This window comes from Nannospalax galili, unplaced genomic scaffold (assembly GCF_000622305.1).
Source record: "Nannospalax galili isolate Female #2095 unplaced genomic scaffold, S.galili_v1.0 scaffold96, whole genome shotgun sequence".
Classification (NCBI taxonomy): Eukaryota; Metazoa; Chordata; class Mammalia; order Rodentia; family Spalacidae; genus Nannospalax; species Nannospalax galili.
Genome location: NW_008342018.1, coordinates 10642291 through 10667770, shown reverse-complemented (window position 1 = coordinate 10667770; position 25480 = coordinate 10642291). Strand labels below are relative to the sequence as shown.

The 25480-nt window shown below is 36.8% G+C and overlaps 1 protein-coding gene across 1 annotated transcript in view; it reads right to left on the bottom strand.

The window, feature by feature from the left end:
- Nucleotides 1-25480, bottom strand: part of LOC103738013 (sodium channel and clathrin linker 1-like) — a 42756-nt gene that overhangs the window by 9050 nt on the left and 8226 nt on the right. Inside the window, exons 2-3 of the mRNA XM_008837827.2 lie at nt 23074-23136; nt 641-699 (exon numbers count right to left, since the gene is read on the bottom strand). Of these exons, the coding sequence (XP_008836049.1) occupies nt 641-699; nt 23074-23136 (122 nt within the window). The remainder of the gene's footprint in view (nt 1-640; nt 700-23073; nt 23137-25480) is intronic.

Sequence of the window (25480 nt, the reverse complement as noted above, 5' to 3'; positions counted from 1 at the left end):
GAACGGCGAGCGGGGAGGCAGGGGGGTGGGGGGTGGGGTGGAAGGGTGAATGAGGCTTAGGGAGTCCCGGCGCGGAGCGCTGCGCTATAGACTTACCCCAAGAGGCCTGAGGATAGCAGTGGTTTCTAATCTTAACACAATAATTTGAACCAAAAAAATTCTTTATTATGAGGGAGGGGTAGGAAAGGTTTGAGCATTGTAGGATGTTTAATAGTATCTTTGGCCTCAGCAGCCTCCCCCGGCGCGGAGCGCTGCGCTATAGACTTACCCCAAGAGGCCTGAGGATAGCAGTGGTTTCTAATCTTAACACAATAATTTGAACCAAAAAAATTCTTTATTATGAGGGAGGGGTAGGAAAGGTTTGAGCATTGTAGGATGTTTAATAGTATCTTTGGCCTCCACCTACAGCAGCCTCACAGTTCACAGGTTTTGCTTACTATAACAAATAATAATAGGGAACAGGCAAAACCATTACCCATTATAAACCACTCTTGGTGACTCTGTTAATATTTTTCTTATCAATTTAAGAGCAAGTCATTTATGACTAACTACAGCAGACCATAAACACTCTTAACACCAAAAGAATTCTTTCAATGATAATATAATTTAAAAAGTACTGTGCATCTGGCAATACTTTTACCTTTGGTCATCCATTGAGTTTACTAGAGTGTCACCTCTATCTCCATTGGAAATGTGGTTCTGCAATGGAAAATAAGCTTTTAAAAATGCTCTCTTACATTATTCTACCTAAAATCGATAGTGGCTTAAAATTAAATAAAATTAAAGTTTTTATAACTGTAAAATTTATCAATGTAAGAGAAAGAGGAAAGAAAAAAATCAGATACTGAAATTCATTTAGTAAATTTAATAACCATACATGATTTAAAAAAAAAAACTTGGCAAATTAGAAATGTGAAGTTTTTTTGATAAAAACATATCAGACATCTACAGTAATTACCATTTTTTATGGCGAAACAAAGTAAGCACTACATTAAGTTCAGTAACAAGGCTGCTCACTATCACCGCTAAAAGTTCTGGTCAGCAGGATATAAGGAAAATGTAAAGGCCAAAATACAACATGTGACACTATTACTATTAGCAGAGAATTGACCATTTACCTAGAAAACATCATATAATACAATAATCATTAGAATAAGAGAATATACTAATTCCTACAAAGAACACTGAAAAGAAAATTCAGTTGCTTTCTCAAATACCAGCACTCATTTTTTCCCCTTGACCAACTTTGAAAAAGATTTATGTACTTTATTCATCTTTTATAACAGCCTACATTTTTATCCTTGTAGTTTTTCCTAATTTTTATGCTGATGTTTAATTGCTTGAGCTCTACTTCCTCTCTTTTCTGGGGTTGAATTTGCTCTGCTTTTTCTACACTTTCTCCTTGAATACTATATGCAATAAGGGTATATATTGCCCCTCAAGTGTGGCGTCAGTTACAATGTATGTTTTTTTTTCAATATATGCTTTTTTAAATGTTTATCTTTTTTTTTCTAATTTTGAGATGGCTTTATATTCACATGAAATTGTAGGAAATAATCAGAGGTAATTTTGGGTCAGTTTCCCCAATGGAAACATTTTGTTAAGCTATAGTATAATACATAGATGTAGGACTAGAGAGATGGTTCAGCAGTTAAGAGCTCTTGCTTCTCTTGCAGAGAACCCTACGTTAAGTTCCCAGCATCCACATGGCTGCTCACACCTGTGTTTAATTGAAGGTCCAGAGGATTCAAGGCCCTCTTCTGGCCTCCAAGGGCACTGCAAACAAATGGTGCACATACATGTATGTGTGTATGCAAGCAAAATACTCATACACATAAATAAAAATAAATAAATCTTTAAACAACAGATGACAGATATACAGGAAGATAGATGATAGAAAAGAGACAAACTGATAGTTGTTCCTTGAGTTATGATAGATGGGGTTATATCCTGAAAAACTCATCTGAAGTTGAAAATAAACTGAAAAGGCATTTAACACCCTACCCTACAAAACATGATGGCTTAGCAAGACAAAGCCTTGATCACACATCTAACTGAGAGCCTGGGTTCACTGTTGCTGCCCACCATCATGACAGATTAATCATGAATGCAAGAAAAGATTTGAAAGCACATCACTTTCCCATGACCAAAAGCTGAAACACTGCCCATCAAACCACTAAAGGGTGGGGACTTTCTATAGTACAATGTCACAATCAAAACTGTGATATTGATACATTAAGAGATACAGAATATTTCCTTGGAAAACACTAATAAGTTATTGATTTATACAAATTTTTATCTTAATATTGTTACAGGGACTGTCCTGGGATAGGCTTTTAAAAGATATTTTATTTACTTTTTAAATTTTTATGCGTATAACTGTATTACCTGCATGTGTGTAAGTGCAACTGTGTCGTGCAATGCCTATGGAGGTCAGAAGAGGGCACTGGATTTCCTGAGAACTAGGGTTACAGATGGTAGTTAGCTGCCATGTGGGTGCTAGGAATCGAACCCAGGTCCTCTGTGAGAGCAGCAAGTGCGCTTAAGTGCTGAGCCGCCTCTCCAGTTCCCAGCTTTTTTTTTCCTCAGCACAATATCATGAATATCTGGAAGTTCTGGAACACAGGATCTTACTCTGTACCCCAGGTTAGCCTCAAACAAGTGATCTTGCCTTAGCTTCCCCAGTGCTGGGATTATAGTTATAAGTCTTGGCTAACTACTTTTTATTGCCTAATGATACTATACTCAAAGTAAATTCTACATACTTAGCATTTTTAAAGTAAGTGCTATAATTTAACTGCTTTCCCATTGAAGGTACCCAGATTGTTTGTAGTTTTGGTACATTATGAACAAAGTTTCTATAAACTTGTATAGAGATTTTTCTGTGCATGAACATTAGTTGTCATTCCTCTGCAAAAAAAGCTTAGGAGCACAATGCTGAGTCTAATGGTACCTGCATGTTTTCTATTTAAATAAAATAGCAAATGGTTTCCCAGAGTGGCTGTAACATTTACATTCTCATCGGCAATGTGTGACTGTATTAGTCCATTTCCATTACTACGAATATTTGCGGCTACACAGCATTTAAAGAATGGTTGATTTAGCTTAAAACTCTCAAGAGTCAAGAACATGGTGTCACCTTCTACTCTGCTCTGGTGAGTGTTGCCTGACTTTACTACAACATGGCAGATGGTATCATGTTGAAAGCACATATAAAAGGGAGGGATCACACTGTAAGACTGTGCTGTCATGTGACACAACAAAAGAAATTTTGTAAATGTGGTTTTAAAATCATAATGTGGGGGAGATATTGGTTATCCAAGTAGACTCAATATAATTATGAGGGTCTTTATTATAAAGGAGTCACCTGGTACCAGGGAGAAATATATAAAGAAGACAAGCAAAGAAATGAAGATGCTATATTGTTAGCACTAATGTCAGAAATGGGTCATAAGTAAAGGAATGCAAAGAATGTCACTGTAGAAATGGGCAAAAGGAAGGTAAGGTCAAATTCCCATGTAAAGACTTCAAATGGAGAGCAGCAACATGCTAACACTTTTACCCTCAGCACAGCAAGACATTTGAGACTTCTTTTTAAAAAGATTTATTTTCAGTTGTGTGTGTGTGCATGTGTATGTGTCTGCATGTGGATATGCACATGTGTATGTGAGTGCCCATGGAGGCCAGAAGTATCAGATTCTGTGGAGCTGGAGTTATAGGCAGCTGTAAGTCATCCAACATAGGTGCTAGGAACTGAACCTGGGTCTTGTGCAAGAGCAATACTGGCTGTTCAACACAGCCATTTCTCCAGCCCCACATTTCAAACATATCACCCCACTATCAATATAAGATAATTATGAGTATTAACTATCTATGATTTGTTATAGCAGAAATAGGAAAACAAGCTAAATAGGTCATCTAGTTTGATTAGACAATCTATTTTTTTCAGTAAAAACTGTTTTTTTTTTCTGCTATTTTGGACATTACTGAGGTATAAGTAACAAATGAAAACTTGTGTATTTCTGAGGTGTACAAATTGACTTAATGTATACACATTGTGAAATAACAACCAAGCTACTTAGTATACCTATCATTACAAATGGTTACCACTTTTGTTTGCTTCCAGTGGGGGCAACTGAGATCTACTGTATTAGCAAAATGCAAGCATACTATTATTAACAACAGACAGCATCTGTATCTTAGATCTCTAAAACTTATTGTAGTATTACTCAAAGTTTGTACTCTCTAACCAACAACTCTTTGTTCTTCTCAAATTCCTCCTAATAGGGCCATAATTTGATCTTCTGTTTTATAAAATATTTTTATTGACTTTTTGAGAATTTCATAGAATGTATTTTAATTATATTCAAACCATCTCCTCTCAGATACCACCTCCCACAGGCCCTCTTTCCATGTCCTCTGTTTTTTCAAGGCTATTGAGTCTAAAAGCATTCCTGGGGACAAGGAAGGGAGGTCACCCTACCTGGCATCACATCCTTAAAACTATCTTCCAGTAGCTATTAATCATCAATGTCCATTTAGCAGAATAATAGTAGGCTCATGTGACCTCTTTAGGCACAGGTTCTTGGCCCTAATAATGGTGCAAGTATAGGCAGTTAGTGCTACATATGTTCCTCTTAGGACTGTCTTCATTGTGTTCCATAGATTTTGCTCTGGGGTGTCTATGTTTTCACTCAATTCTAGGAGTGTTTTAATTTTCTTATTATTTTATTTCTTCCATAACCCAATTTTTATATACTGCATTCTTTCATTTCCATGGGTTTGTATACTTTCTGTTGCTATTGATATCCACCTTTATTCCATGGTGGTAAGACAGGGAGGATGTAATTTCTATTTCCTACACTTGTTGAAACTTGCTTTGTGTTCTAATATCTGATCAATTTTGGAGAAAGTTCCATGGGCTTCTGAGAAGAATGAATACTATATAGACTTTGGATGTAATGTTCAGTACACATTTATTAGACCATTTGATTTATGATGTCATTTAATTACAGAGTTTCTCTAGTTTTTGTCTGGATGACCTGTCTACTTGTAAGAGTGGGTTACTGAAGTCAACCACTATCACTGTGTTGGAGTCAATCTGTGGTTCTTAGTCTAATAGTGTTTTCTTTTATGAAGCTGGGTACCCCTGTGTTTGGTGCATGTTTAGAATTGTAATGTCTTTTTTGTGAATTTCTTCTTTAATGCACACAAAGTGTCCTTCCTTGTCTCTTCTGACTAGTTTTGGTTTTAAGTCCATTTTGTCAGATATTAGAATAGGTATGCCTGCTTTTTCTTTGGGTCCATTTACTTGGAATATCTTGTTCTGTTCTCCTCTAAGGTGGTGTCTATTTTGATGGTATGGTATGTTTTGGAAGCAGCAATAAGATAGAACCTGTTTTCTAATCAAATTTCTCAGTCTGAGTCTATTGGAAAATTGAGATTATTGAGTTAACAACAATGTGTGCTAATTCTGGTTATTTGGTTATGGTGGCAGTGTTTTCTTAGACCTCTTTTAATTAACTGTTCTGGAACTGTTTATACCCTGTATTCAACTTTGTTTTCAGACCAAATTTATTCCTTCCAGTATGCTCTGTAGAGATGGTTTAGTCATCACATATTCCTTAAATTTGTTTTCATCATCAAAAGTTTTTCTTTGTCCTTTGATTATGAATGAGTTTTAAAAGATATAATGTCTTAGGCTGGCATCTGTGGTCTTTAAGACTTGCCCTCCTGTCTTTCAAAGTCTCCACTGAACAGTTGAGTGCAGTTCTGATGTGCCTGCATTTATATGTAATTTGTTCTCTCTTAAAGCTTTCAATATCCTTTCCTTATGTATTTAGTGTTTTATTGTGTAACATGGGGGAGTTTCTTTTCTGATCCTATCAATTTGGTGTTCTGTACACCTCTTGCATCTTAATAGGCATTTTTTTTCCTTAGATTTGAGTTTTCTCCTATGATTTTGTTGAAAATATGTTCTGTTCTTTGACTTTAGCATCTTCTCCTTTTATACCTGTGATGAATAGGTTTGGTCTTTTAATAGTGTGCTAGAATTCTCACACATTCCATTCCTGGACTTTTTAAAAAAAGATTTAACTTTTTTTTTTTCTTTTTTTGAGTGATCCAATTCCTCTACCTTGTCTTCAGGTCTTGATATTCTCCCTTCCACCTGATCCAGTGTAGTGGTGAGGATTTCTACTGAGTTATTTCACTGAGTTTCCCATTTCAAGTTTTATTTAAGTTCGACTTTTCTTCAGAATTTATTTCTTTGTTACATTGCGTTTTTCTTTTTTTTTTTTTAAATTCACTTCTTTAAGTTTTCATCCAGGAATGTATGCGTGACTTCTTAAAGTTCCTTGAACACATTTATAATTGCTATTTTGAAATCACTATTTAGTGCATCAAATAATTTGCTCTTCTCAAGGGACACTGGAATGAGTATCCTAATTTTCTGAGGAGCACTGTGTCTTTGTTATTCAGGTTGTGTTTTGGAGATGCAATGTACATATTTGGAGTTAGGTCGCTGGTTATGTTTCCTAATGTGGACATCTGGTTTCACTTTTGCTGAGTGGGTGTTTGAATCCTTGTTATTACCCTAACTTGTCAGGGTGTGAACCAGCTGAAAGGTGCATGGGGTTCAGTCTTAGGATAACTTTGTGTTGATGTGTACCAGCACAGGTACAGATGTGTGTACTTCTGAACCCTGTAGTAAACCTTCTGTAGAGTTAGAAGATTCTCACTTCAGAAGTCTGTGTAAGGCTCACTGCGTTCTCCAAGTGGTCCATGAGTGGTAGGAGCTGGGGTCACAGTGGCAGGTTGGGGGACATATGTCATACTGACCTCAGAATAAGGTACGTAGGTTCAAGGTCTCCACATGGGTAAAGGTCACAGGAAATCTTGTGGTCATCAGGCAGTGTAGTTAGCTGGGTGGTTGGGGGGAAAAGGGACAGGCTCTGGGCATACTTACTGGCAAGGAAAGGGCTCTAGGTGTGTCTACCTGGGGTCACTGGAGCTATGCATTTCTGCTGATGTAGAGGAAGGGGTCACTGCAGGGCTCAGGGAGAGGCCCTGGTTGCAGGAGTGCCAGCCTGGTAGTCCCTATCTTCTGTTTTAATGAGTTCAATGTTTAAAGATCTATATCTAAAAACTGTCTTGCCATATTTTCTCTATTTCTGGCTTATCACTTCCATATTTATCCAATCTGTAATAAATAGAACTTCTTTCTTAAGGCGGAATAATATTTTAATTAATATTTATATACATTTAAGTATATAAATATTTTCCACCTTTTCATCTGTCAGCGAACACTTAAGCTGCCATGTGAATGTGCATGTCTTTACAAAATAATATTTCATTTCCTTTGCATATACATAAAGAAGTGGGACTGCTGAAGGATAAAGAAGTTCTACTTTAAAATTCTGAGTAATAGTCACACTATGTTCATAATTGATATATCTACTTATATACAACAATGAAGCACTTCCATTTGTCCACATCATCACCAACACTGTCCATCCATTTCTTAATTTTTCAAATCATTTTCTGGATGGCATACAAAGAAAAGGAAGTCATTGTAACATTTCCATAAATGAGTATTGTTATATTGGTTCTATTCACACTTACTGTCCTACTCCATTCCTTCACTCCTCGTTTGTCACCTCTCCCTCACAGTAATTGCCCCTTCAGTTTTCATCACAGATATATTGTATTACCCTCTCTTATTTCCCTTCATCTCTCCCTTTAGAACTTGTCTTCCCCCTTCAGAGTCTCCTTTCTACTTCCATGTCAGACACACCACAAATTTAAATCTAAATTCCACACAGGAGAGAAAACGTGGTAACTGTCTTTCTGTGTATGGTGTATTTGTAAATGATCTCTAGGGTCTATCATTTTTCTATAAATGTTATCTTTTCATTATTTGTAATGGTGGAATAAACTACATTGTGTACATATATTACATTTTTTTTTCATCCATGCATGTGCTGATGGAAATCTAGAATGATCACATATCTTGGTTATTGTGAATAAGGTAGCAATAAACATGAATGTGATGGTTTGAATGAAAATGTCCCCCATAGGCTCCAAGTATTTGGGCATTTTTGTCCCCAGATGACGGTGTTGTTTTGGGAGGTTTTAGAAGTTGTGGCTATCCTGGAGGAAGCACATCACTGGGGGTGGGCTTAGAGAATTCTTAAGCCTTGCCAGATCTCCAGTTGTTCTCTTGCTTCCTGTGCCTGCATGATGATGTGAGAGCTTAGCTTGTGCTCCTCCTGCTCCAGCCACCTCCTAGCCACCATGCCTCCCTACCATGACGGACTGTAATTCCCCTGGAACTGTAAGCTTAAATAAATAACTTCTTCCTTCCATAAATTGCTTGGATCAGTGTTTCTATCACAGCAACAGAAAAGTGACTAATACAATGAACATGTAAGTTATCTCCATAAGGTGACTTAGATTTCTTCAAGTATATGGTATAGGTGGATCATATGGTAGTTTTTAGTTTTTCAAGGAAACATCATACTGATGTGTATAGTGCTACACCAGTTTACATTCCCACTGAAAATGCATGAGGGCTCCTCTTTCCCCATATCCTTGCCTGCAGTTGTTTGTTTTCCTGATGATAGTCTTACTAATTAGTTAGAGATGGAATTTCAAAGTTATTTTGTATTCCCTAATAACTAAAGATGTCACCACATTCTGAAATATTTATTAGCCACTTGTATTTCCTCTTTTGAGAGATGTTTATTCAACTCACTAGCCCATTTATTGATTGGATAATATTTTGGTATTTCATGTTTTAGTTCTTCATACATTCTACATATTAATTCCCATACAGATGTACAGTTGGCAAAGATATCCCACTGTGTAGGCTGTCTGTTCACTCTGCTGATAGTCTCCTTTGCTATATGTAAGTCTTGTAATTTCACGCAGTTCCATTAACTCAATTCTTAGAGTTGTTTCCTATGCTACTGAAGACCATTTCAGAAAGTCCTTGACTATGGCTATATTTTGAAGTGCTTTGCCTATTTTCTTCTAGTAGTTTCAGAGTTCAAGGTCCTGAATAAGGTTTTTGATCCACTCTGAACTGAATTTTGAACACAGTGAGAGAGACAGATCTAGTTGCATTCTTTTACAGGTGGATATTCAGATTTCCCAGCACCATTTGTTAAAGAGGTTATAATAGTTTTACAACAAAGTCCTGAACCAGACAGATTCACTACTGAATTCTATCAAACCTTAAAATAACAGCTAATATTAATACTCCTTAAACTACTCCATAAAATATAAAGGGAAAGCACACTAACAAACTCACAGAGCCAGCATTACCCTGATATAAAACCCAGATAAGGACACAACAAAAACAAAAGAAAATGACAGATAAATTTCTCCCAATGAATAGACACATAAATTCTCAATAAGATACTTGTGGTGGTTTGAATGAGAATGTTCCCTCATAGGCTCCAAGAATTTGGACATTTTGTTCCCCAGTTGGTGGCACTGTTTTGGGAGATTTTAGGTGTGGCCTTACTGGAGAAAGCACATCACTGGGGGCAGGCTTTGAGAGTTCTTATAAGCCCTGCCAGATATTTAGTTACTCTCCATCTCCTGTGCCTTCTTAAAGATATGATTTCTTAGCTTTCGGCTCCACCCACCTCCTGTTGTCACACCTCCCCCATCACTGTGGACTCTCCCTGGAACTGTAAGCCAAATAAGCTGTTTCTTCTACAAATTGCTTTGATCGTGTTCTTATCACAGCAACAGAAAAGGAACTAATACAGAAGTTGGTACCAGGAGAGTGGGGTATTGCTGAAAAGAACTTTACCACATATGTTTCTGGAGAAATGTAGAAGACTTTGGAAGTTTGGATTAGAAAAGTGGCTGAATGCTGTAAGCAGAGCTTAATAGGCTGTTCGAGTAGGAAGCTGTAATAAAGTAGGACTGAGAACAATGTAGTTCCAGGCGGAAATACAGATGTAAGCAACAACTGGTATATTCTGGCAAAGAGTCTGGTTGGAGTCTGCCCACCGCCTAAGAGCTTGCCTAAAGATAAGCTGAAAGTAATGGACTAATTTCTTTGGCAGTGGAAAGATCAAGACAGCTTAACACAAAAATGGTGGCATGGCAATTAATGATGAGAATTATACAGATTTACAGTGAAAAAAGGTAATAGGGCACAAAAAGTACAAAATGTGCAGTTTGGATTTAAGCAGAACTGTAAGAGGATAAATGTTGGAGCCACAGCATGTGCTGAAAGAGAGGCTTTCTTTGATAGGGAGATTAAAGTCTTTAAGGGGAGGCCCCTAGATTTACATGGAACAATGGAAGTAGTACCCTGAGAGCCAAGACCACATCCAGTTAAGCCTCCAACTTGTGAAGGGAAAAAGTCAGAGAAGGTCCTGCTTCTAGAAAACTACCACAGACAAGAGTTTCTAACATGGATGAAGCAGGTCAGGATCCATCCCACACTGATAATAGAACATGGCAATGTTATTCATATGGTGCTGGCTTTAGAGCCATTAAAGTGCAAGAGTCAAGGGGTCTTCCTCCATGGTTTCAGAGTCAGCAAGGCTAGGCAATGTGCAGCAGGGGAATCCCTGTGTAAAGAAGGTCCTTACAGGACAAGACGCCCTGACATGCCATTGCATGAAGCTGTGAAGGTGAAGCCTGTTGGCAGTGGAGACCACAAGAAGACATTGGAGGTGCTAGAACTGTTAGATATCTGCCAAGGAGAGCTGCATACAGGGAACAAAACCTTCCCAAGAGGGAAATGTATGTTTAATGCTACAAAACTGGAAGGGCTGAGCCATCTAAGCCCCTTGGAAGTAAAGGCCCAGAAATTGGACATGGAGCTACTTGATTTACTGTTTGCCCTGTTGGTTTTTGGTCTTGTTTGGTCCAGTATTTCCTCAGTTTTCCCCCATTCCTCCCTTTTGGAATGGAAATGTGTATTTTGTATCAGTGTATGTTGAAAGTATGCAATTTGTCTTTTGATTAGAGATTGTCTAGAATTGAGACTGGTCAAGACTATGGGGACTTTTAAAGATGAACGAAAATGCATTTTGCATTTTATATGGTCATGAGACTAGGGAGCCAGGGAGTGGAATGTGGTGCTAAGAATATCCCCCGTAGGCTCCAAGTATTTGGACATTTGTCCCAGTTGGTGGTGCTGTTTTGGGAGGTTTTAGGAGATGTGATCTTATAAGAAGGAAGCAATCACTGGGGGTGGGCTTTTGTGAGTTAAGCCTTTCCAGGTTTCTAGTAAATCTTTGCTTTTTATGCCTGCTTGAAGATGTGATCACTTGGCTACTCCTTCACCCACCTCTTTGGTCATGCTTCCTTGGCCATTATGGACTCTTACACCTTTGGAACCATAAGCCAAATAAACTCTTCCTTCTAAAAGTTCCCTTCGTCATGGTATCTTATCACAGCAATAGAAAAGTAACTAATACAATACTTAGAAACAAAACTCAAGAACACATTTAGAAGATCACACATCATAAGCAAGTTGGTTTCATTACAGAGAATCAAGGATGGCACAACATATGAAAATCAATAAAAGCAACAGAGTGTGGGAGACAGGCTTGAGCCTACAGTGAAAGTCTTATTGACAGCCATACAGCAGGCCTGAGGCAATGGCCCAACTGCTGGAGCCACAAGGAACGCCTTGTGACATTTTGCTCCCATTGGCAGATCATGAGACTGATGCCTAGAGCTCGCCACTCCCTAATCACCACCCTTGAAATCAAGGTATCCTACTTGCTGTACTGTGATAGGATGCTAAACCTGTTATGCTAATAAGGTATCTTACTTGCTGTGTTGTGATTGGACCACTATCCCTGTATAAGCTTGTGCCTTCCTGCAATAAAGCAGACTTGTGTCACTGAACCTGGTTTCCTGTGTCTGAATGTGGCTCCACTGACACAGTCTCCTCACCAGCCCTGGGGTCCGGACCAGACGACTGATCAGAGGAACTAAGAGAGTAGGAGAGCGGCCATAGCCAGAGGAGAGCAGCCACAGCTGGCAACCACAACAGAGCACATAGGTTTATAGACAAAAATCATATGATTATTTCAACAGATGCAGAAAAGGTCTTCGACAAAGGTTGGGTGGCTTGAATGAGAAACGTCCCCCATAACTGAAGTATTTGAACACTTTGCCTGGAATTGGTGGTGCTGTTTGGGAGGCCATGAAATCTTTGGGAAGTGTAGCCTTACTGGAGGAAGTGTGTCACTGGGGGCTAGCTTTGCCCTACTGTCAGGAGCCATGTTTGACTTAAGCATAGAAGAAAAGAAGACTGCCACTTTAAAAGCTTCTCTGCTCTTTGCTTCAGCTGTTTGAGTTGACAGGCTATGCCTTCTTGATGAATTGACTATCTTGGAAACATAACTAGAGTATTGTTTCAGTTTAAGGGTACCGGAGTTTCTTACCACTGTTTACTTGGTTTTTATATAAAAATCATAAAGTCTAGTAGTTGTTAAGAGTGATCATGGGCAATACATATTGTATCCTAGAGATTGTAAACATTATGTATCTGTAACTATCATGTGAGTATCGGGTGATGGTGACGTGACACAGCTATGTGCTGTGTCATTAGTTACTTTCTGTTAATAATGTATCCTTAGTGATTCGTTGGTTACTTCTTAGATACTTGTGATCTGATTCCTATATAAGCTCTGTGTAACCCACAATATTGAATTCATTTTATGATTGTGCCTATGCTTTCTTGATTGGTAAGAGTCTTTCTCTGAATAAACTTTTTATAATAAAATCAAGATGCTAGTCTTCATTCCTGTCTTGTTGGAGCTCCAAGCCTGGTGGGCTTGGGGGGCGTCTGACACCCTACTTCCAGTTGCCCCTCTCTGCTTCATGTTTGCAGAAGATGTGAATTTTCAGATTTCAGATCTTGACAATTTGCCTGCAGCTTGCTGCCATGCCTCCCTGCAATGATAGACTCTTAGCCCTTTGGAACCTTAAGCCAAAATAAATGTTTTTCCATAAGTTGCCTTGGTCATATTTTATCACAGCAGCAGCAAAGTACTAATAAAAAGTGCAATACTGCCTCATTATAAAGGCCCTAGAGAAACTAGGAATAAAAGGAGCATACTTCAATGTAGTGAACATACTTCAACATATATAAAACAATCTTGCAATGGGCTTACTAAATAGGATATAGCGGAAGAATTTCTTCTAAAACAAGAAATAAAACCCAAACTACCCACTCTCTTCCCTCTTCAATATAGTGTTTACAATCTTAGCTAGAGTAAGAAAAGACAATAAGGATACAAACAGGAAATGAGGAAGTCAAATCATTCCTATTTGCAGAGAAAATGAGCCAATACTTAAAGATCCTAAAGATTTTATCAGAAAAATCTTAAAACATCAGTTTCAATAAGCAGGATACAAAATCAACCTACAAAACTTAGTTCAGAGGGGTATGGTGGTGTAAACCTTTAATCATGTTACTAGGAGGCTGATGTAGTTAGGTTTCTGTGAGTTCAAGGTCAACCTGTTCTATATAGACAGCTCTAGGCCAATCAGGAATACAGTGAGAACCTATCACCAAATGAATGAATGAATGAATGAATGAATGAATGAATGAATGAAATTTGCAGCTTTTTTATGTACCAATAATAAACGGGCTAAGAAAGAAATCAGGAGAAAAATTCCATTCACAATAGTTTTAAGAAAAGTGAAACACCTATGAACAACTCGAGGAGGTGAAAGAGTTCTACAATTAAAACTTTAAAACATTAATTCATTTTTTAGAAAATAGCCATCCTAAAAGTTGTGAGGTGATTTCCATTGAGGTTTGATTTCTATTTCCCTAATGAGTAGTGATGCTCATATATAGGTTGATAAGTATATTTTTTAATTAAAAAAAAACCCTTTGGGTGGGGAGTCCATTTTAATTTGACTGTTTTTACTATTGGGTTGTGTAAGTTCCTTATATAGCTTGGATTTTAAGATCCTAGTAAGTATAATCTTCCCTGAACAGGATTCATAGTCTCATTTTTACAATCTACACCCTTCTTCTTCCCTTCTCTTTTACCTCTTCTTTTTTTTTCTTATTTTTTCCCTCCCTCCTTTCCTTTTCACCTGCAAGAAACATTTTCTGCCCTCCCTTCATTTTTTAATATCTTTTTAATTGAGATTTTAAAATTTCATATGTTTCTCACTCAAATCTAGACCCCTTCTCCTATCCATGTTTCCCTTATCCCCCGACTGAACCCTACACACTCTGCCAAACACCCTGAGTCCTATTCATTCAGGTGTTTCTAGTCAGCCCATCCAGTGGTTGTATGTAAGTCATACTCTCCATCATCCAGCAGCAATCAGTCTCAAATAGTTCTCAATCTACTGCCACTTATTCTTTACCTCTCCTTCGGGCTTTTGTTTCATTGAGCTGACATGGGTCCCACACTCCATGCCACCACTGGCACAGGCTTACATGAGTAAGCCTCCAGTGGCCTGGAAGCCTCCATGTCCCTGTAATCATGAACCAGCCCTGGCTCTTACAATCTTTCTGCTTCCTTTCCGCAATGGTCCCTGAGCAGTGGGTGGGTGAGGTTCCATATAGGAGTCTCATCCTATACTCTACAGTCTCTTATTCTGAAAAACTTGGCCAGATGTGGCCTTCTGTGTGCATTGCACTCTGATGTACAACGAAGCTTCACTGGTGAGAGTTGAGGGGTGCACTAGCCCTCTCTCTACCCCCTTATTCTGCTATGTTCCATGGGCCTTAGTTGTAGAGCTTTGACTGCAGATGTATCACCTAGTACTGGGCATCTCCCAGACATATGTTCTCTGTGCCTGACCAGATGTGCAACTGTGCAGCAGCCTCCACTGATGCAAAAAGAAGTTTCTTTGATAAGTGCTATATGGCATGCTCATCACTCTAACCCTGTCTCCATTATTAACCTGTGTGTGTGTGCATGTTTTTTTAAGCTATAGTGTTTCTTTTATAAGCAGCATTCAGTCACTTTGTGTCTTATGAGTGGAGAATGTATTCCCAGTATAAGGAATTGTCAATATTTACAATCCCATTTTGTTACCTGTTTTGAAGTTCCACAGTTCTTTTTACCTCCCTTTGCTTTCTTCCACTGTGAACTGATGATTTCTTATGAGTATGGTTTGATTCTTTTCTCTATCATTGTGTATCTACTAAGTGCATTTACTTTGTATTCAGCACGAGACATTCATAAGACCATCTCATAACACTCTGAACTGATTCTAACTTAACTTTCTATAATTACATACAAAAGCTTTATACTATTATTGTTCCCTTCCCTGTAATTTAAGTTTCCAGGTCAAAATTTATTATTTCTGTGTGTGACTCCTTTAGTAAATAACTGTAGTTATAGTTACTTTGAATATTTCTGTCTTTTAAGCACTATACAAGAGTCAAAAGTGATTTAAACATCATCCTGACAACAGTAAAATATTCTTGTGTACAAAATTTTACTTTCCATGTTCAAAGTAACAATTAGTGTCACTTTTTTTTAGTTTAATGAAAACTCTTTAGTATTTGTTGCAGGCTGAGGGTTATAAACTACCTCAGTTATTGTTTATCTAGAAGTCTTCTCTTTAATTTCTGATAGACAGTTTTGATAGGTAAAGTATTCGTGGTTGATTTTGAAGAACTCATTTCACTCTCTCAGCTTGTAAGGTTTCTGTTGAGAAATCTACTGATAGTCATATGGAACTTAGCTTGTATAGGATGAGTTGTTTTACAGTGCTGCTTTCAAACTTCTCTTTGATTTCTGAAAACATGATTACAACATGTCTTGGATAACCCATTTTAGGGCTGAACCTATTTTTGAGACCAATAATCCTAATATACATGGATATCTAGTTTTTTCCCAAAGTTTGGTAAGTTTTCAGCCATATTTATTTAAGTTTTGTACCTTTTTCTTCTCCTTCTGGGCCTCTCAGAAGTTGCATATTATTTTTTATTATGTCCCATAAATGTTTTCTTCATTCTTTTCTTTTTATTCCTCTGAAAAGATAATTTCAGATGATGTTTTCAAGTTTACAGCTTGCTTCTTCAGCTTGCTTCCTCTGGTTCAAATCTGATGTTAAACATTTACATTTAAAAAAAAAACTGGGGCTGGAGAGATGGCTCAGGGGTTAAGAACACTGGTTGTTTTTGCAGAAGACCCGGGTTCGAATCCCAGCACCCACATGGCATCTAACAATTGTCTGTAACTCTAGTCCCAGGGGATTCGACAGCCTCTTCTGACCTCTGTGGGCATTGCACAACACAGGTGCACTTACCTACATGCAGGCAATATACACATACACATAAAATTAAATAAATAAATAAATACTTCTGCATTATATTTTTTAGCTCTAAAACTTTCAATTTGTCCTCTTCTAATGTCATGCTTTTGAACAGACTGTTTATTGTTGCCTCTCTGTATTCTCCTTGTTGCTCATGAGATCACTCACTATGCTCTCACTTGTACCCACAGGAGGAATCAGTCTGAGCTGTCTTGAGGGAGGCATGATGAGATAAGATGAAATCATTTTTACTCTCATAGACAAATCTAATTTCCAAGTTTTTTTCCTGTGACAGTGTGCTATAACGTCACTGCTGGATACTTGGACTCCTACAAAGGTTCACTTGTCTACGGGTAGTTATAAAAATCTATGTACTACAGAGAAATGACAGTGTTAAATTTCTATTCTATTGTTTAATTTCTTATGTTCCTTTTAGATAAATTTCTTTTTTCTTTTTTCTTTTTTTTTTTTTCAGTCTTTTGGAGACAAGGTCTCCCTGTAGCCCCAGCTGACCTGGAACTCACTCAGCTTTGTAGACCAGGCTGGCCTTGAATTCACAGAGATCCACATGCCTCTGCCTCCTGAGTGGAGTGCTAGGATTAGAGGCATGCACCACCACACCCGGACAAATAAATTTCTTTTTAACTGCTAAGTTCTCAGAATACCTATCTTAAAACAAACAAAATCTCTCATATGTATGAAAAAGACAGAGCAAGAGAGACAAATACAGAGAGAGAGAGAGAGAGAGAGAGAGAGAGAGAGAGAGAGAGAGGATGATGATGATGATCAAAGAATAAATTTAAATATTATGGAAAATTAAAGATATAGAAAAATGTAAAATTCCTCAAAAGAAGACTATACTGGCAATATCAGGGCTGTATTAATTTTTTAGAAGACCCTCTTCTTTGTATTCCAGGGGCTACTACTTTGTAGCCTATGGACCAGGTAGGTTTCCAGATACTCCAGAGTCTCTTAATTTGTGCAAGGTATGGTAACCATCCAAATAGAGGTGTGATCCCTGAGGGCATCAGAAAGCAGGTGAAGTACCAGAGCACTAAGCTTTGCACAGGATGGGGAGACTTGAAAGAACCCAGTACTCTGGTTTTCATACCCAGTCCAGCAATAAACCATGTTGTAGGAGGAGGAAATGGAGACAATGGAGCAACCTGTTGAACCTGAGGCTAAAGGATATCAGTACTGCAGGGCAGCCACCCCACATGGCAATGAGGCAGCTCCAGAGGTCAAGGAATCTGGGGTTGATGGGCTTAGTAATCCACAGGTATTAGTTTCATATTATTAGTCGCTACCATATCGGAAAGAATGGAATCAAACATTTTATTAGACAGCACTAGCCTAGAAAGCTAGCAATTTGATTCAATTCAAAGAGTGCAGGTGTACTGCTATGTTTTATCTACTGGTCTTCTTATTTGTTAACTCACAGTAGCTTTACTATTCATTTCATGCAATTTTTACATAACCATTATCTGATTATAATTGGACCAAGTCAAACACTGCAGAAAATATGCCAAATTCTTTCCTGCTCAGGGCCTCTTCTTGGTCAATTCTTTGGTTCATTCATCACTTTCTGTTACAGAATGTTACTGCCTTAGAAAGGTTTCCTCTGACCTTTCTTCCAAAGGTAGGGTCTCAGTACCCTACCACTCACGTAACTATAAAACAAGACCCTGTTTATTTCCTTGCAGGATTTTGTAATTTTAATTATACATTCATATATCTTCCAGTGAAGCAGAGTACTTTAATCTATCCTTTTAATGGCTGCCCATTCTCAGAACTTAAACAGCACAGGACTATAATAAAAATTCAGTGACTATTAATTGAATAAGTGAATCTCTTTCCCCTCCAGAAGTAACTCACATATATTTGGTCCTATTCTTTTATGGTTATTCCTTCTATCCCTTTGATTTCAGCTTACGTATTTCCAGAAGACTATTTTTAATTTTAAAAAATTTTATATTCTATGTTTTCTTTTTTGTTAGGTTTTGCGAATTTCATACAATATATTTTGATTATATTTAGACTCCCTCCCCTATCTGCATTCCTTTTATAGCTCCCTCCCTTAATATTAGAGTACACAAGGTAATGAGTAGAGAGAAAATTCCCAATCTAGTAGAGCATTTTAACACCTTCAAGAAAAATACACTTATATTTTAATATTCCAATCTCAAGAACAAAACAAGAGAATAAAGCACTAACCACACTTCCCAGGGCACATATATACTTCTGTATCATAGACTGCAGTGTTAAATTAGTGTGAGGAAAAAGTGAGTATTCAGGAAAAAAAAAAAAAGGAATACAGAATTGGGGAAAAATTTTCTACTTTTTAATGAAATCCTTTCTAATTTTGCATATTTGTCACTGAGTACTCACTACACACTCTCAGAGAGCAAGGCTATTTGAAGGATTTTGCATTCATGTAGAAAATACAAAGTAATCAAAGAAAGACAACTAAATTTCACAATAACCTGGAGATCGCTTAAGAAACCAAATATTAGTTTAAAATATCTTTGGAAGGCATCATATAATCATAAATATAATAAGAGATCTTTTTCAAGACAAATTATGAAAATAAGCTAAATATTTAATGCTAAATATATAAGTTGTTTTAACACATATTAGGAGATTCTAATCCTCATTTGTTTCCACAGAATTCAAGTATAGCTAGCTAGCATAAAGGTAATTTGTATTCCCATAAAAACAATGTTCTTCAAAATGGTTATTTTTAAAGAAATTAATAAAATATACTTTGGTCCAAATAAGTTCATATGATTATTATGTAGTAATGGCACTAATATCATCATTAGATATCCGCAGTATCTACAGAAAAGTATGTTTGACCTGACCTGTGGTAGAGCAATTGCCTAGCCATATGTGAAGCCTTGGGTTTAACCCTTAGTACTAAGGTTGAAAAGAAAAGGAAATCATGTTTGAAGTTTCAACTTAAAACATGAAAAAAATCAAATTCCATAGCTTTGCATTTCCAATATTATTATATTTGACACGGTTTAAATATGAGGGAAGATCAGTAGACAGGAATGAGGGAAGAAAAGGAAGAGTACAGTTTCATTCATTCAACAAATACTTATTGAGTATCTACTGATCAGATCTTTTTTACATACCTGGGAAATAAAACTGAATAAGAATAAAAAGTGTAGCCAAGCATAACAGAGTACACTTATAAACACAGATACTTATGAGACTGATGCAGGTGGATCACAAATTTGAGGTTAGTTTGGACAACTTAGTGAGACTGGCACTAAAAGGGACTGTAGTTCAGGATTAGGATAGAATACTTGCCTAGCATTCACAAGACTTTGGGTTCAATCCGAAGTACTACAAAAAAGTAAGATATCTGAACCACTGCTCCTAAGTTCCATAAAAGCCTTAATAAATTTTCCTTAGATATGTAATTCATCCATTACTAAAAAACAAACATAAAACAAACAAATTTCTCTTAAAGACTGGTTTCAAGGGTAAAGACCCCCAGGGAATAAAATGCACATAGCCAAGCACAGAGGCATTATTGCTAGAAAGCAAATTTAATATTCTTCTCAGGCTCCCACACCACATCTTTTCTTACAACTGCAAACCATGTAGTGAAAAATCAGACTTGTAACAATGGAAGTCTGGAAGATACAGAAGATTACACAGAAATCTTAAGCTGGTAACAATATACTTCCACTAAAATTAAGAGATAGGAACCAAAGAAGCTCCTTCTTATAGTAAAAGGCAATTAACACAAATATACACAACTGGTCAACCTGCAGAGACTAAAAGACTGGAGTGCTTAGCCCTATATGGGGCATCTATATCACACTCCTCCCAAGGCTCAGGGAAGTTTGTGGAAAAGGGATTAGAAACATTCTAAGAGCCACAGATGGGGGATGACTACAAGGAAACAGTGGTTTCCAGACCACAGGGCAATTGCCCATATAGCCAATGTGACAGTATGCATAAGACCTGCTCAAGCACAAGCCAGACAAAATTCCAGCATGGAAGGAAGAGGTGGGCATAAAGTCCCACCTCCTAGCTAAGGAGCTATTGCATTTAATAGCTGCTGGGAGAGGAAGAGCCAGTTTTCTTTAAGGGTGTGTACTCTGGTAGGCCAACCATGCTCCAGGAGAGGCTCCACACCCAAGAGTATTTGAAATTCTCAAAGAAAGAATAAAAATATTTCAAAAATATTTATTATATGATTACAAGAATAGTACATGTGGAAAAGAACCTACACCTCCTGAGAATGGGAGGAGCTATAATTTCTCTAGGAGTATACTATTGAGTAAGGACACACTTGTCCCTACCTAGTTTGCTACTAGATTTTAATTAATTATAATCAGTATGCATAACACAGCTACATTTGAAGAGTTGTCTTGGAGTCACTGCTATGTTATCTGATAAAAACAATTTCAATCAAGCCAGCCATAGCATCTAACACATATGTTGAAAAAAGAACATGCCCAGAAATCTGGGTTTCAAAAATATGTATTAAAAAAAAAATCAATCTCTCAGGCCTATGCTATAAAATATTCAGCTTAAAAAAACAAACAAAAAAGAAACTTACAGGCTACTTACTGATTAAAGATTTTCTGGGGCTGGAGAGATGGCTCAGTGGTTAAGAGCACTGACTGCTCTTGCAGAGGACCCAGGTTCGATTCCCAGCACCAATATGGTGGCTACTAACTGTCCTTAACTCCAGTTCCAGGTGAATCCGAAGCCCTCTTCTGACCAACAGCACTGCATGACACAGGTGCACTCACATACATGCAGGCAATACACTCATACATATAAAATAATAAATAAAATATTTTTTAAAAAAAGATTTTTTATCACTTAAGGACTGACGAGATGATGGCTCAGTGGACAAAATCCTTTGCCACACTGACCTGAGTTTGATCCTGAGATTCCACAGTAAAAGGAAGAGAATTGATTCCTGAAAGTTGTTCTCTGACCTCCATGCTCCCGAACACACACACACACACACACACACACACACACACACACCACAACATGCACACACACATTAGTAATAAATAAAATATGTGTTTTAGGAGTTGGAGAGAGGGCTCAGAGGTTAAGAGCATTGGCTGGTCTTGCAGAAGACCTGAGTTTGATTACCATCACCCACATGGCTGCTAACAACCATCTGTTACTTCAGTTCCAGGAGATCTGACAACCTCTTCTGGTCTCCACGGGCACTGCATATCACAGGTATACTTACATACATGCAGACGATACACTCATACACATAAAGTAAAAACAATAAAATATTTAAAAATATGTATTTTAAATGTTTGATTCTTTAAAATTTATTTTTATTTTATGTGTACAAATGTTTTGCCTGCATGTATATAAGTGTGTGTAATGCCCACAGAGGCCAGAAATGGGCAGCAGGTCCCCTGGAACTGGAGTTATAGATGGTTGTTAGGCACCATGTTTAAGTGCTAGGAACTGAACCTGGGTCCTCTGAAAGAGCAGCCAGTACTCTTAACCACTAAGCCATCTCTCCAGTCCTGCTATTTTCTTTTAATTATGCATATGTGTATGTATCTATGTAGGTAGGAATAAGTGCATATGAGTGCAGGTGGTTATGGAGGACATTAGATCCCCTGGAGCTAGAGTGACAGGTGTTAACTGCTAGACCAGGGTGCTAGGAACTGGTCCTCTTCAAGAGCATTATATACTCTTAAACCACTGAGTCATCTCTCCAGCCCCAAATAAAATATTAAAAATATTCTTCTATTCTTTAAATGAATGCTGGTTATAGTTAAGTATGCATAAAAGGTAATATAAGAAAAATAATGCAGTATGGATAGTGAGTAATGGATGATGAACAGTTTCAAGACCCTCTGAAAAAGACTGAAAAAGTCTTTAGAATTAAAAGAGCAGTGCATTAATAATGCATACACTAAATAAATTAAATTCTGGATATATTAAAGAAAATAATACATAATGATTAAGTACACTCAAGTCAATAATAAACTAGTCCTTTCTATTATCTCAAAACAATTTCTTCAGTGTTTGACACCTTAGAAACAATTTCTATTCTAAGTATAAGGTTAATTTAAAGGAAAGCAAGACACTCCTTACTGTTTCAGTAGAAAGTCTTCGCTAATCTAGAAGTCACCATTTCCTTTAATATTTAATGATATAGACCTCACTGATTAAGTATACTTTGTTGGTAAAACTCAAAATTAAGATTAAAAAAAAAAAAGATCTCTCAGGAAATAAGTATTTTTAAAAATCAATGCATATATTATTATTACTTGACTTAGTTTATGTTTACCTTAATTTTAGATCTTTTTTTCTTTTAGGAGGACAGGGATCAAACTCAGGGCCTTATATAATAGGGGAGGCATTTAGCCAGCCAGCATTCCCAGTCCTTATCATAATGTCATAATTTGTAAGCATTTCAAAAGTTATACCATACAGCTAGACACATTTTGAGAAATCATTTTAGAAGGTTTCAAACCTTGAATGATCTTCCACTTCTTTCTCAAATACTTTAACATCATATATATCAACTTCAAAGCTATAAAAAAATTAAAGCAATGTCTATGACAAAGAATTTATTTTTTTGAGAAAAATCAAACTTTCCCTTACAAAACTCAAAGTTCTAAGCAAAATTTCAAAGTACTATAGGCAACTTCATATGTGAATAATTCTAAGTAGAACTTATATTGAAGATTCATATTGACTATAATCAATAATACATAATGATATAGACATATTTACAACAAAATTTCAATCTAGTTTATTAGACTTTATTTAACATACCTGCATAGTTGAGTCTTTAGAAAAATTTTCAATTTGATGCTGCCTAAGAATATCATTTATCATCTGAAACAAAGAGGAAAACCAAATTAACTGAGTAACATTCTATTTTGCAAAACTGAAAAAACAGCAGATATTATTTGATGCACCCAATGAAACCTTTCTATTCTCTAAAGCTAGTTCTTATAATAAGATGAACCGTCAATTTCAGCACATCATTTTAGAACTTAAAACTGGGTTTTTTATAGTACTAAGCTAAATAATGACTCCCAATGGAATAAAGAAAAGTTACAAAGAACTAATTTTTTTGATTTCATATGTTTGAATTTTTAATTTATCTGTCAGAAGTAAAGACATATTCTCCAGTTTTTTGTTCTTACTGCTACAGTTGAAAAAAGGTAGGAAGACATGTAGTAGTCATATTCTTTTTTGTTTTGGGTTTTCTTTTTCTTTTTTCTTTTTTTTTTTTTTTTTGAGATAGAACCTCACTTATTAATCCAGTCTGTAGCCTGTTGACCTGAAATCTACTGCAATCCTCCTGCCTCAGTCTTCTGAGTGCTGGGATTATAGGCATGAACCATCAGACCTAGCATACTCCTTGTTGTCGTTTTTTTTTATTATTATTATTTCAAAGACAGGCAATGTCTAGCACATTTTTCCAGAAATAACTTGAAGAAGGTTACATAAAAAAATATATGCAATGAAGTTCAAGGCGGGGGGAAAGAGGAATAAGAAATCAAAGACCAAAGGATTTGCCAACATGGGGTCAAACTTTAGTGGAATAATGAAGGTTCCATTAGCTCTGTTCTTTTTTTTTTTTTTTTTTTTTTTAAATCCTAATGAGTTTATTGGGCTTGCTAACAGAGCATAGGGTGGGGGTTTATTTACAGAAGAGTAGGTGCCCTCCCCATAGATCCTGTGACTTCCAGACAGCCACACAAAATGATGAGAGGTGCCTCATGGTGTTCTCAGCTTATATAAACTTAGCCCCTCCCACATACACTAAGGTCAACTGATTAGGTGGGAGGGGTAACTGACTCCCCCATCTACTCCTTGAGGAGCATGGGAAGTGTGAGTATAGCTTGCCAGCATAGTGGCTGGAGGACACTTCCAGTTAACAATCCACCCCTTCCACCTGCTCTTACATTCTTTTTGCCAACCTCTTCTGCAAAAGTCCCTGAGCCTTGAAGGGGTGATAGGTGTGGGATGATCTTCCCCTCATGGTGGTAAGGCACTGAACTTTCAGCATACTCTTAAGAACTCTTATTCTTCAAAGACAATCTATTATATATTGAGGAAAAATTGTAGGGCACAGAATCCAGATCCAATAGGAGTGTCTTAAGACAATGGAAAAGAAGGTATAAGAGCTCTTGTTCAATATGACACATTGTTATTTTAGTAAAGCATTTTACAGAATTCAAGATATGCTCATGATAAAGTCAGTAAAAAAAAAAACTGGAATGATAATATAAAATGGATACCTACAAAAAACATAGAACAAATACTATACCTCAAGGAGAAATGTTGAAAACTTTCCCTACATACAACACTCTAGTGGAAGTTCAAGCTAATGCAATACAGCAGTAAGTTAAAGAAATTAAAGGTGTGTGTGGCTGGAGAAGTGGCCTATTGGTTAAGAGCACTTGCTGTTCTTCCAGGACTGAGCTCAATTCCCAGCACCCAGTTCAGGAGGCTCATGACTGCCTGTAACTCTACCTCCAGGGGATCTGATACCCACTTTTGGCCTCGAGGCATCCACCTACATATACATATGTAAAAATAATAAAATACATCTTAGGAAAAAAAACAGAAATGAGAGGTACGAAAGTTCAAAGAAAGGAAAAACTCAGTTCAAATGTGTTTACTCCAAAAAATAGACAAATCATGAAAATAAATTTAATAAAGTCATTAGTTACAGGTTGAAATATAAAAATTAATCACATTTGTACATATTGGCAACATAAAATTTGTAATAAAAGATAGCTGTTTACAGTAGCATTAAAAATATCAATGCCTAGAAATAAATCTGACAAAAGGAGTGCAAGCTTCCTATAAAAAATTATTTTTGTATTTGATGAACTATTCCAGAGAAATTTAAAGACCTAAATAAATGAAGAGAGAATTCATAGTAGTCAGTCTCCTAAAGTCAATTTTCTCCAAATTGGTCTCCATATTCAGTAAAATTCTAATCAATATTCAAAATGTTATTACAGAAATTGAAAAGCTGATTCTAAAATACATATGGAAATGTAAAAAGAACTAAAGGTAACTTTACAAAGGAAGAGCAAGAGGGTCAGGCTTGCTCTACCAAACATGTATCATAATTATAACTTACATAGCATGATAGCAATATAAGAACATTAGTATTCTTAATTGATGTAGCTTTTTGATTTATCTCAGTAATATATTA